The 14,616-nt window shown below is 32.6% G+C and overlaps 1 protein-coding gene across 1 annotated transcript; it reads left to right on the top strand.

The window, feature by feature from the left end:
- Positions 1 to 262: 262 nt before the first annotated feature.
- On the top strand, positions 263 to 2,745 carry LOC110785907 (exocyst complex component EXO70B1). Its single transcript, XM_021990426.2, has one exon. The coding sequence runs from the start codon at positions 487 to 489 to the stop codon at positions 2,377 to 2,379; it is 1,893 nt and encodes a 630-aa protein (XP_021846118.1). The 5' UTR covers positions 263 to 486; the 3' UTR covers positions 2,380 to 2,745.
- Positions 2,746 to 14,616: the final 11,871 nt, after the last annotated feature.

Raw genomic sequence — 14,616 nt, 5'->3', positions numbered from 1 at the left:
CCATTGGAGTCCGGTAAGCCCGTACCATTTGTGTTATTGTGTAGCCGCAAAGACCACATTGCCAAGAACATTCTAAATGGGACAAAAAAGAAAGCAGTAAACAAATATTCCATTCCCTAATTGATAAATGTAGTGAAAATTATTTAATGTAAACTTTCAATCATCTAGATAATGTTGACTAATCAATAATTTAAAGTCTAATTATCCAAAGACATGCAAAACAGTCGGAACAAAAAATACCAAAACAGTGGGAAAACAAAACAAAACTCGAAACCAAGGAAAAAAAACTGTCCTTTTCCAATCTCATTTTCCTCTCACTTTCCCCTTTTACTCATCCTATTTCTTTCAATTTCCCTGTGTTCATCTTTCTTCTTCACAAATTACAAACCCTAAAGATTATTCATTTTATATCACTAAGATTAGTCTACTTAAAACTGCTTTGAATTTGTCTGAATCTTTTTTTTTTTTAATTTTAAATTTAATAAAATGGCTGAAAACAACAGCAACGGAGAAGAGAAATTACTAGCCGTCGCACGACAAATTGCCAAATCACTCGGTCATTCCAATTCTATGACCGACGACATTATCAACATTTTCTCCACTTTTGACGGACGTTTCTCACGCGACAAACTTTCGCCGTCTTCCGATAATATGTTACCGGACCGCCCTAACTCCGCTGACAAACCATCCTCCGCGGTTGCTACTTTGGAGGAATGTATTACTTCGCTTGACCGTCAGATCTCTCAATCTCTCTCCTTTGACCGTCCTCTATGGTTTGACCCTGCCGACTCCTCCGCCTTCCTTGAACTACTCGACGAGTTGATCGCCACTATACGCGACTTTACTCCTCTTGCGCGCGACAATAAGGCGCTTGCTGTCACGTTGGATCGCGCTGAGGAGCTGCTTCAGTCGGCCATTTTTAAGCTGGAGGAGGAGTTTCGCGGTCTGGTTCAGCGGGGTGCTGACTCGTTTGACTCCACTCGGGACTCGTCTGATTCAGACTCCGACGGCGTAGAAGACGACGGAGGAGGTGAGATTCCGGTGGCTCATCCTGTAACTGATTTCAACATCATTATCGACGCTTTACCGGCGGCGACGATTAGCGACCTCCATGAAATTGCGAGGCGTATGGTGGCGGTGGAGTACGGCAGGGAGTGTTCACACGTTTACAGCGCTTGTCGGCGGGAATTTCTCGAGGAGAGTTTGTCAAGGTTAGGGTTACAGAAATTGAGCGCCGATGAAGTCCAGAAGCTCCCATGGCCGGAGCTTGAGGATGAGATCGAACGGTGGTGTAAATCGGCGGTTTTCTCTCTCCGAATTTTATTTCCTTCCGAGAGACGCCTCTGTGATCGCATTTTCTTCGGATTTCCGTCGACTTCGGATTTCGCTTTCATGGAGGTTTGCCGTGGTTCGACGATTCAGCTGTTGAATTTCGCCGATGCGATTGGGATTTCGAGTCGTTCACCGGAGAGACTGTTTAAGGTGCTCGATATTTATGAGACTCTGAGGGATTTGATTCCGGAATTCGAGATTTTGTTCTCTGATCAGTACTGTGTTTTTCTGAGGAATGAAGCCATAACCATTTGGAAGAGGCTTGGGGAAGCAATCCGAGGAATATTTATGGAATTGGAGAATTTGATTCGGCGTGACCCGGCAAAGGTTCCAGTACCTGGTGGCGGGCTTCATCCAATAACTAGGTATGTGATGAATTACCTTCGTGCTGCGTGTAAATCGCAACAGACGCTGGAACAGGTGTTTGAGGAGGAGAGGGAGCGAGGGATGTCGGGAATGAGCTCATTGTCAGTCCAAATGGCGTGGATTATGGAGTTATTAGAGAGTAATTTGGAGGCAAAATCAAAGGTTTATAAGGATCCTGCTTTGAGCTCTGTGTTTATGATGAATAATGGGAGGTACATTGTCCAGAAAGTGAAGGATAGTGAGCTTGGATTTTTGTTAGGAGATGATTGGATTAGGAAACATAATGTGAAAGTTAGGCAGTTTCATGTTAATTATCAGAGGAGTACTTGGAATAAGGTGGTTGGGGTGTTGAAGGTGGAGAATGGCGGTGGAAGTAATGTTAATGGGGGGTTGAATTCGAGGCCTTTGAAGGAGAGGTTTAGGATGTTCAATGCTTACTTTGAGGAGATATTAAAGGTACAATCTATGTGGGTCGTGTTTGATGATCACTTGAGGGATGAACTGAAGACCTCTGTTACTCAAAATCTGTTGCCTGCTTATCGGAACTTCATTGGAAGGTTCCAGAACTCTCCTGAAGCTGGAAGGAACCCGGAGAAGCATATCAAATACAGTGTTGAGGATGTTGAGGCTCAGATTAACAATGATCTGTTTCGGGGTAATAGTAATGGTGGAAGAAGATGAAAGCTGTTGGCTAGTTGATGAGCAAAAATGTTGTTGTTTGTTGTAGAACAGTGTAAACAAGTTTGTATTGGTTTAGAAAAATGTATCAATTTATGGAAATGTCGATTGAAATCATAGGTCTCTTTCAAAAATTTTGGTGACTGGTGAGTAGGTTTCTTACGTCGGAGTGTAAAATTTTGGTGTTCCGGTAGTTTTAACACTGGGGTGTATAAATGTGTAATTTGGCCTTATGTATTACTTTACCTTGTGTGAAAGCCAAAATTTCATTCTGTCGATTGCTTATTTTGGCAAAACAATTTCTGATGAGTCATTTACAGTGGTGTATAATTGAATCCATTTGATTATGTAATTGCACTTTCTACTTCAGTCCTACTTGCATATTACTGCCTGTTGTACTGTCATGGAGTTGCTGTAATTTGCTGTCAGGGTATTACTTCTAACATCCAAGCTGTGAATTTTTATGCAGAAAAATGGGGGTTACAGAAGAGGTAGGAAAATACTTAGTTGATGTTTGCTGATGGAAATCTCAATTGAGTCATCTCTATTCTGTTGGTTGATCTGAAACTCTTAAGCTATTATTACATCTTTAGCATGTATGTCATGAGTAATTGAGTATCTGTGCTGATATTGTGGATGTTAGCATTAACAGCCCCGTGGTTTGATCATGATGCATTTGCTATGTTGGAGATATGGGAATGCTAGACCGTGTAACTTCGAAGAGTCCTGTGCCTGACATTCTGTTACCAGGTTAGTGCGCATTATCTTACCAATGCAGTACTTAGAAACTTGTGGGAAACCAGCTATTACTTGTCTCCCTTGATTTTGTTAATCATTTGCGGAAGTCAACATGAATATCTTATGCCCATTTGCATTTTCATCTTGCAACCCATGTCTTAGCCTTGATGCAATATTCTCATATTTGTAGCAGTTGATCCTCGTGATGTGCGATACATCTTATATTAGAAATCATCATAACTTAATTGTGCTTACAAGTTATGGAGTACAACTAATTAAACTCAAGTTGAAAGTCAATAGCTAATTGGCCATCTACTTGACTTTATGGCTTGATGGTCAAGTATGTCCTGGTGTGTCTTCGCAGAGGATCAATAAGATCTGAGAAGGCTTATACTGTGAAGTGAAATCATCATTACTTAATTGTTCAATACTTTGAAGATAAAAACGATTTTGGGGGTGAGTTGATCATGTGAAGTAGCTAGGCTGTACATATTGAAGCGGATGAAAACATTAGGGAATTGTTTCTCTAATTTTTTCTGAAAGGCCAATCTTTTAGTCCTATATGTATTTGACCCCCTGGAAATTGAAGCCCTGCCGTAGTTTTTGATGGGAGATTAGCCATCCGCGAAACAAATTATGTATTAGAGCCTTAGGCTATAATCATCATATGACACCCTTGGGCCAAGTTTGAGCAGTCGGTGATCCCCCCCCCCCCCCCCCCCCCCTATTGCATTTCTTTTGCTACATAGTGCTTTGAGTATCATCGTCATTTAAATGTTTCAACTAATTAGGGATTAAGGTGCTGGTTGCCTACTTGTGCCTCCAAAGACTCGTTAACAGAGGAATTTGGACGGGTTGTTTGTGTAAAAAAAGATGAAATTTCATGTTGAGACCATTGAAGAAGTTTAGAATATGAGAAAAGGTGATTTAGACACAATATGAACCGAAACCTCGTCTTTCGTCATAATCCCTTGGAGTTAGTAGCTATCTTTACATTGCCTTGTTATGCTGTTGAGATTTGTGTGGTGCAGTGAAGGCAGAAGTATTAATTTTGTATCCTGGTGCTGATAATTTGAAGCTCGCTCTGTTTGGAGATGACAGGGTCAAGAAAGTATGACACATCCTCTAGTTCCTATTAGTAGTTTATTTTTAATTGTGGCCTGCTAGTGAATGCACTTTTGACCTGCAAAAACAGACAGATATATGGCTTGAGTTCTGATACTGTGATACAACTATACAAGTACATAATTATTATGACTCCTGTCTTTCTGATATTGAAGTAGCTTCTGGTTCTTAATTGATAAAAATTGGCAACTATTCCCTCCATCTAGAACCAATTTGACATAAATTGTTTAGGGATGTCCCACCTGCTTTTTTCTTTCTACTTTTTCTTCTTTCTCAATCTCCGTGTCCGGTTTGAATTAAAGCACCGAATGATGGGAAGCTGATGGAATTATAAATTAAAGCACTAAATTATTTGTTTTGGGTTTAATGAAGTTGGGTTTAAACTTAATGAAGGAGCCATATGGGTAGGGATTACTTGCTTGGTGTCAAGCAAAGTAAAAGGGGAAGCTGATAGTGCACGTCAGTGCAGTTTAGTCAGTCAGGGTTAGAAGCTGGCTAAAAACAAATTCTTTTTTGGTGCCCCGAAGTAACTCGCAACCCTGGAACCTCCTCAAGTATTAGGTTTGTTGGCTGAACCTTAGAACGCCTAGGATATTGCCGTTCCATAACCAGTACCTCTGTATATGTTAGTTATCATAAATTGCCTTAACGACTATTCAATTCCTTGTTTTATGATCAGGATCCACTTGGTAAACATTAAGTCTCACCTGATTATCGTAAAAGTTCTGGAGCAGAATGTAATACCGAAATGAGAGTTATATGAAGTTGCCTAACAGCCATACTGTGTATTTTTTCTTTGTCCAAACTTGACAGGATATTAGATTGCACTTTTTTTATTTATCTCCAGATTAAAAGATGGAAGAAACTTTCCAAATCCATCTGCATTCCTGTTAAAAGAATCTGAGAGGATTGCTCTATAAGTTTGTTATGAATCTAGGTTTGCTGACTTGCTCCAAGCATGGAACGCGGATTGCTCTCTCTTTCTTTTCTGAATTCTCTGGTTTCTCTTTTCAATTCCACTTGCATGGACCCGGTCCACCATAAGATTACCATGGACCAGGGTAATTAGGTAATTTTAACTGTGAGTAAATTATAGAAACTGTAGGTTCTGTAAAGTAACTATATCTCCAGAATAATAACTATGAACATAATAATGATAAGAATAACTATTCTATCCAAAGAGTAACTATATTATATAGAAAATTAATTTTAACTGTAAAACAATTACTACTATATATTCATTCTTGCAGACAAAAAGAGTAAATTATAGAAACTATAGGTTCTGTAAAGTAACTATATTTTCAGAATAGTAACTATGAAATAAATAATAATAATAATAATAATAATAATAATAATATAGTAATTTCGATGAGAACAATTATTCTATCCAAAGATTAACTATATTATATAGAAAAATAACTTTAGCTGTAAAACAATTACTATATTATAAAAATAAACAATATGATATAGATGGTTTAGAGGTCATATAATAATTTTTTCTATTATATATCACATAATTACTGAAAATAAAAGAGTAACTATATCAAAAGTAACAGTAATTATAACTCTTGAACAATAATAAAGAAAACATTAACTACTTGGTTAGTTGTTTTAGCTACGACATTCTAATTCTTTGCATCTATTAAATAAACCATGTTAAACTCAAATGTTTTTTGAACTAAAAAATACTAATCGACACGTCCACGTGGACCACGTCTCTTTTTTCCACCAACACATCATGTCCTTCCTCTACCACGTTCTTGGTTTCCATTGTTGTCAGGATTTTCTTCTTCTCCTCCTGCTTTTGTTTTCCTTGCAGAATTTATTCTTCGCACGATTTCAATTCTGGGTGCATCATCTTTGTATTTCTGAATCAATAATATTTAAACTAAGTTAATAATTTAACATTTAAATATGAAAAAATAACATAGTAACTATGTAAAACGTGTAGTTTCTATTATGCATCATATAGTAACTCTTACAATTAACGATGGTAAAATACTTGCAGAATTGCATATATAGTTATTGTTATTGTTATAGTCATATAGTTACTGTCAAAATAATATAGTTACTATTATTAATAATAACATGGAGTACAAAGAAAGATCATAAAAAGAACATAATGATAAGATAATAACTATTAAAAATGTATAGTTACTATATACATGATATAGTAACTCTTAATATTAATGATAGTCATATACAAGTAAGGTTGTAGATATAGTTATTGTTATGATCATATAGTTGTTGTGATCATAACATAGTAACTCTTATTACTAATAACATAGAAGACAACAAAGAACATGAAAAGAACATTATAATATACATAAAAAACTATACCAAACATATAGTTACTATAATACAAGATATAATACCTATAAATATTATTGATGGTCATTTAGTCACAGAGTTGCAGACATAGTTGATGTGATAATAATATAGTAACTCTATCCATAATACAGTAACTATATCATTAAAAATATAGAATAACATAAAAACATGCACATAACATAATAAACTAACATAATAACTATTAAAGAAAATAAACATATGGTAACAAGTCATGATAAAATAAACATAATATCTATTTCAAACATATAGTAACTATATAAATAATATAGTAACTATTGAAGAAAATAAACATATGGTAACACATCATGATAAAATAAACATAGTACCTATTTCAAACATATAGTAACTAATATAATAATATAGTAACTATTGTACACATATAGTAACCATTATAATCACACAACAACTAGCTTAACACATAGTGACTATTATTATAATATAGTAACTATTGTACAAATATAGTAACCATTATAATCATATAGTCACTATCTTATACTCGAAATAACATATTACATAATGTAATCGTATAGTAACTATTATTTATCAAAAAGTCACTATAAACTGTTCTTAACATAGTAACTATCTTAAACACATAGTTATTGTTTTAAATTTGTAATAACTTTCTAAAAAATATAGTAACTATTTTAAACACATAGTTACTGTTTTAAAGTTATAGTAACTTTAAAAAAAATATAATTACTCTAAAAACTACTACTAAGATAAACACAATGAATATTCCAATGACTATTAAAAACATTATTTCGCAACATAAATTAAAGGTAACTATATCATTTATATACTAACTATATGAAACACTAACCCTAATTTCACCCAAACAACAAACACTATTTCTAATTCTTGTGCTTGCTGCATCAATTCTTAAAGTTCACAGCCTTTGTCTCTTTTTTCTAAATTTAAGGCATTGTTTCTTCTTATACAAATGATATTGTAAAGTATTTTTGGAGTCACTAGATAATGCAACTTTAGGACCTGGAATAACATGTGATTGATACTTCGTATTATTTTCTTATACAAATATCAAATATATAGTAACTATATAAACCATATAGTAACTATATAAACCATATAGTAACTATATAAAACATATAGTGACTATTATTAAAATATAGTAACTATTGAACACATATAGTAACCATTATAATCATATAGTCACTATCTAAGAAGCGGACAAATACATACTCTAAATAACATAGTACATAATGTAATCGTATAGTAACTATTATTTATCAAAAAGTCACTATAAACTGTTCATAACATAATAACTATCTTAAACACATAGTTACTATTTTAAACTTATAATAACTTTCTAAAAAATATAGTGACTATTTTAACCACATAGTTACTGTTTTAAAGTTATAGTAACTTTTAAAAAAAGTATAGTTACTCTAAAAACTACTATTAACATAAACATTATGAACATTCCAGTGACTATTAAAAACACTAATTCGCAACATAAATTAAAGGTGACTATATCATTTATATACTAACCATGTGAAACACTAACCCTAATTTCAACAAAACAACAAACATTTCGAATCACTCAACAAAATAATAACTATTGTACACATATAGTAACTGTTGTACACTTATAGTAACCATTAAAATAATATAGTAACTATTGTACATATAGTAACCATTAAAATTACATAGTACCTCTTTATACCATATAGTTACTGTATTACTCATATAGTTACTATTTAAAATCGTGAAGTCACTGATCGAATTCGCGAAGTGAAAACGATACTTCGGTAAAACACAAACATTAATTTCTTCAAAACAACAAATATTTTCAATTTTAAATAAAAATAGACTTAAAATTCTTTAAAAAACAACAAACCGAGATATGATCTCTAAAAATTCTTGCGAAGATTTGTAGGCGAGCGCAAATTCTTCGATTCGATTTCGGCAACGACGAACCTCCTTCTTGATCTACTACTTCCTCCAATTTTTCCTCATCAAATAGATCCAATCATAAGAATTATAAGATAATTACAAAAAAAATCGAACAAAACCTAGAAATTTGGGCTAAATTTTGAAAAGCATAGAGAGAAAATGAAGAGAGAGAAAATGAAATAGAATGAACAGAATGTAGATCTGAAATTTTGAAAAATAAAAAAAGTTTAAAACGTATATAAAGTGGGCTAGACACAAATCGCATTAAAACTCTTCAAAACACATAGTAACTCTTTAAAACACATAGTTACTGTAATACGCATATAGTTACTATTTAAAATTACAAAATAACTGTCACGTGACAGTTACATATGTTACCCATAAAAATTACTCCGTTGCCCTGGTCCACGCTAAGTTAGCATGGACCAGGTTTATATTAGTGTAAATATTCTCTTTTCCCTCAACTCATCTTCTACATTCTATCATCATCAATCTTCATCACTGAAGAATGTCCTGCAGTTGAGCTAGCCTCTTGCAAAGAGAGAGAATCACAGAGAGAACTAGAGAGAGAAGTAGGAGTTTTTCTTATTTCTTTGAATGAGGAATACAATCTACGATGCAACTTATTTATACAACAGTAAAGCAAAACAGACAAAACAGCTTACTAACTTTAACATTCCTCCCCTAACAGTGTGTGTATATAGAATCCGACTTCCTGGAAGCAATGCTTGTGCTTGAGGCATGAGTATCTTTAGCTTTTGATTTTTGACATATTGATATGAAATCTGAATTATGGTATGGGATACACTTTCCTTCAACCCTAGATGACAACATCTGAATAAAATTTGCAATTATTAATTATTAATTATATATAGATTGTTTGTATCTAATATGTCATTTGTATTGATTGTGAAGAATAGTATCCACCTCACTGATTATTGTCTTCCCATGGTTGTTTTTGGAAGATAGAGATGCAAATTTTGAACTCTAATCCACACTCCCTTGCTCTCGCTTCTCCTAATTAGTTATAATTAATATTAGAGAGTGTTGTATGATTAACTTGTCAAGTATAGAATACAAGTAAGCAGCCCCCAAGCAATAAGACTTCAAATTTTCACTCTTTTACCTGGCAAAGAACAATAGAAGCTGGACTTTCTTTGTGTGGTCCACTAAACAATCCTATTTACTGGTAATTATATAGTTTATGTGAGAACTTAATATTTTATTAAGAAATGAAGTCTTTTTATAGTTTATAGATGCTAATCCCTGTGATTTGAGTTACAAGGAGAACAACTCAGGATTATTGGTGTTGCATTCAGCAAGACTTAAACATCAATTATATTTTAGGCAATGGTGCCCTTCATACAGCTGCAAACCTATTACTTTAAACACAATTAAGTAAGCACTGTTTTGATTACTTGTCATATTTTCTTGTACTCAATATTTTTGTTTGATTTCTATATAACCTGTTTGTTAAATGCCATCAGGAGATGGATGTATTTGGTGTTTATTCTGCTACTCAAAGTATTGAATATTGGCCCAGAGATAAGCCTCAAAGGACACAGTAGCTACTTTGCAAAATGACCTGACCAGATGGAAAACATGTTGAGAACCGACAGATAGCAAGCGATGTTGAAGATGTGATTGATATGTTTGTCTATAATGTTTGTTCAGTTGACAACTCTTGAGGGGTTAGCAAAGATTGGAGGATCCATCATCAATATTCAGGTTGGAGGATCCATTAGTGGTCAGAATAGAAGCTATTTGACAGATCATCTAGGATGTACTTGTCAAACTGGAAGTACAAGTTAAGCAGGGCAATGGAGTTGTTGGTGCTTGAGTTATTGTTTATTTTGTAGTGAATATTTGGTTAGGTTAATGTTTAGTGTTGTAGATGCTCGATGGTTTAATTTGCAATGTAAGACTTCAATTTGGAATGAGATAAACATCAATATCGACTTTATTTCCGAATGAAATGAACCAGGCTTCTGGTCTGCTGGCTGTCTTCGCAAGAGCATACAAAAAAGACTGCAGTTTCTGACCTGTTTTTTCTATTTCTGCAGTGTAGCAGGATCTCTTTAAGGCACTGTGCTTATGTCCTGATGGTGCTGGTTCTGCTGTAAGCTTCTGATCATGTGGAAGGCAGCAGGGGAAATCAAGTTTTGCGGGTTGGAGACCTTATTTAATTTAACAGTCTTGTTTTAGGCTTTTTTTTATACCATAGTTGACAATGGTTGACTTTTCTAAGGGCAATAGTTTCTGGCTTGCCATTATTGTACTTGAGTCGTTACATTCAAGTTTCAAACAATTTGTAGGAATAGAGATAGTGCTAAATGATTTATGCTAATATAAAAAAAACACTCCAGTTTTGGTGGTCACAAAAATAGACATTTGTATTGAGTTTTGTACTCTTAGTAAAAAAAAAATAGACATTTATACTCGAGAGATAATCAACTTATTCGCCATTGCAGTAATAAAAAAACAATCTCGTTACCTGTTCTAGATAACAATCTTAAAATAATCTATATTCTATATATTATACTAAAAGAGAGGAAATCAATGTGGTGATGACAAATGTCACTCATTGATTCGCTCTCTTTTAATATATAAATTAATTAATAGATAATTATTTTGTCATATTTAACTTACTGTATTTATAAACAATGAATATGAAAAAATCGCACAATGTATCATTTGAAAGATATTATATAAATAACTAATATGGAAAATTTGCACAATTATTAGATAAATATTTTTGGAAGATATTATTTGAAAGTTACGTAGTATTTATTTGTCCATCAAATTAACCATCTCCACAAAAATACTGTTGCAATATGCATAAAATCACACTTGGCTAATTTATTTGGAAGATATTTGATTATAGTAAGTCTTTGGGTTGTTCGACTTATTTTGATTTATTTCAGATAAAATAAGTTCAGATAAGATCATTTAGGTTCAGATAGGTTCAGATAATATAAGTTAAGAAAAATAAGTTTTTTCAGACATTTTTTCCACATACAAATAAGTTTATTTCAAAAAAGATAAAATGAGCTCATATAAGATAAGATAAGATAAGTTCAGTTAAATACGGATAAGCGCCGATAAGTTCAGATAATATAAGTTCAAACCAAAAAAGTCGTATAAAACATAACATAATAGAAAGGATCAATTTATAGCTGACAAATGTCGCTCTCTGATTTCTCTCTCTTTAAAGATAAATAATTAATATATCACATATTTTTACTTATGGAAATTTATAATTGTTCATAAAATTATATTTATTCTTGCCATGTAGGCTCTTTCATAAGAGACAAACTTGCATAATTAGAATTCATTATAAACTATCATTTCGACTAAATATATCGAAGAATATATAAGTCATATATGTTGATATTTTAACATAATTAGGAACTCCAACAAAGCTATAATAGAAAATAAAAATGCAGTACTCCGTAGATTACAAAATTAGAACTCATAACATGATAGAAAGTTTATAGTTCATACAGACGATCATACTCCATACATGTCAAATAATCACATAATTAGGAGTCTAATCAGTAATAAAACTATAAATCAACTTAATGTGTAGATTTATTGCAGATGAAAAAAAAAACCATATATTTTTAATTATAAATTATTAACAGTTAAAAAATATACATCGTGTAATATAAATATAACATTAACCTTACAAAACGAATTGAGTTAATTACTAATATAAATTTGTTCTTTTATCATCCCTCAAGAAAATACAAAGTATTCCTTTAAATATGTGAAACTTGATGATGAAAGTTAAGACAAAATTATAGCTGAGCATAAGGTTTTAGGCCAAATGGGTAAGCATTTACTCTTAGCACCATTTTACTATTCATTTAAACAAATCTAGCTAAGATATACACCGTTCATGAATTTGTTTGGGATGCATGACCATGTATTCGCTAATACGAGCTCGAATCGAGTGGCTTCTTCTGACTTTCCGTTTTCCAACAGCAATTACACATTCTCTCGGCCTCTGATTACAGTCGAACATTGCCCAGTACGATGATGGTTGGAGATTTTCCTTTACAATAAGGGGATAGGTGGTGATAATCCTGATGGATGGGTTAGGGATAACAAAATTATATTGGCTATGGTAAAGAGAGTGATACATCATTTAAGGGGGCAAATGAACTATCTAACTACAAGATGCTACCGGTGATATAAAAAAATTAGGTTCCAAGAAAAATAATCAATGGCATTCTTAAAAAAATATTATTGAGATGCTATATTGTGATTTTCATTTAGCATACAAAACCAGAGTAGACAGGAAAAAGCAGTGGGTGGTGAAGTGGAGATAATTTTGGATTTTATACTTGCGCACGGTGATCGACGGGGATACGATTATATACTTTACTAACCTAATTCATTCATTTTTTAAAATTTATGTTAAAAAAACTAATGTTGATTAATAAAACAATACGTGGTATAATACTTATCTATTGGATAGTTTGTTTTCGATAATCGATATTGTATTATTTTAGCTTAGTTTCCTTAGTTATACGTATTTAGTGTAGAAACCAAGAAAAACTCAAAAATGATCGACACCGTCAAGTGTGTATATTTACATGTAGTAGGAGAGAGATAGAGAATAAGATCATTATTAAATATAATTTGGTCTCACAAAGTATCTAGGGTGAGAGATGATAAAATATGCATAAAAGGTTGACATAAATTAAATAAAGTAAGAGTGAGTAGGACTTAATAACACATCAAATAGAATGTTAGTATAACATAGAAACATGAAGGGAGTAACAAATTAATGATTAATAATATATTACCACAAGGGAGTCTATTGTAAAAGTTTTATATATATATATATATATATATATATATATATATATATATATATATATATATATAATCTAAATAATTCATTGCTAAAAAGTCATACGACATCTACATACAGATTTGAATCTAACAGATACATAACAATTGAATCAAATAAAAACTTCATTTAACCATAGCTACGATCATAGTATACACCGTTTCATATCGTTGTACAACCTTATTCGACGAGTGGGTTTATAGATATGTGTAGCCGTGATAAATACAAATCTTTATCAAAGAATGAAATTTGGCTATTTTTGGCCTAAGAAACCTTAATTTTTGTAAACCCTAAAAACAAAAGGAGAAGAGATGGAGAGAGAGAGAGAGAGAGAGAGAGAGAGAGAGAGAGAGACTGCTTGAAGTACGAGTACTTTATGACACATCAACATATTAAGACTTATGCTGACTTTTTTATATTTTTATTAACAAATTTATCATTTTAAAAACTTTATTTTATTCTACCGTTAAAAATATTATTCTCCCAGTCCCGGAATACTCACACCATTTTGACTGTACACTCTTGCCAATGCATAACTTTGACCTCAAATATCTTTAACTACATATTATAAAAACTTATAAAATATTAATATCTTGAAAATATATACTACATAAGATGAAGCCAACAATATATTATATACTAACATTTATTTTCATATACTATAAATAAAATAGGGTCAAATTGAATTACGTGAATAATGCAAAAAGTCAAAACGGTGCGAGTATTCCGGAACGTAGTGAGTACTATACTACAAATTGGGAGTGTAATATTAAATACTAAACAACAATGGAATTCAAACGCAATAACATTCTTCTAAGGGTCAGTGTACAATATGTCTCCGTAATTTAAATTATACAGAGTAGTAAAGTAAATTTATGATGTGAATTTTATATTGTGACGACTGACGAATAGGTCAATATTAAATCGTTAATTTTTAATCATCACTCCTGTTATAATTTTTTTAATTATTATAAGTAAGTTATTTAACTATGGATTGAGAAGTTAACATCATCACTCGTAATATTTAGATTAGTGCAAGATTTATAGGTGAAATTTGTAAACCGTGCATCGCACGGGTACTATACTAGTTAGCCTACTATTACTAAGTTTTGTAAGAGGTAAAATTGACATGCTGTGCATCATGCAAGGACAGGAGGCAATGCTGTCAATACTCAGTCCCATTCTGATTAGCCTTTACGCTTCATCTATTAGCACTTGGAATCCCCTTGAATAATTGTCAAGATAACCCA

The sequence above is a fragment of the Spinacia oleracea genome, chromosome 6 (assembly GCF_020520425.1).
Source record: "Spinacia oleracea cultivar Varoflay chromosome 6, BTI_SOV_V1, whole genome shotgun sequence".
NCBI classification, from domain to species: domain Eukaryota; kingdom Viridiplantae; phylum Streptophyta; class Magnoliopsida; order Caryophyllales; family Amaranthaceae; genus Spinacia; species Spinacia oleracea.
Note: the sequence above shows the minus strand (reverse complement) of the source record. Positions and strands in the feature narration are given on the sequence as shown.

What these genes read in the sequence shown, in the direction of transcription:
- LOC110785907 (XM_021990426.2), top strand. Translation starts at nt 487, where the DNA reads ATGGCTGAAAACAACAGCAACGGAGAAGAGAAATTACTAGCCGTCGCA.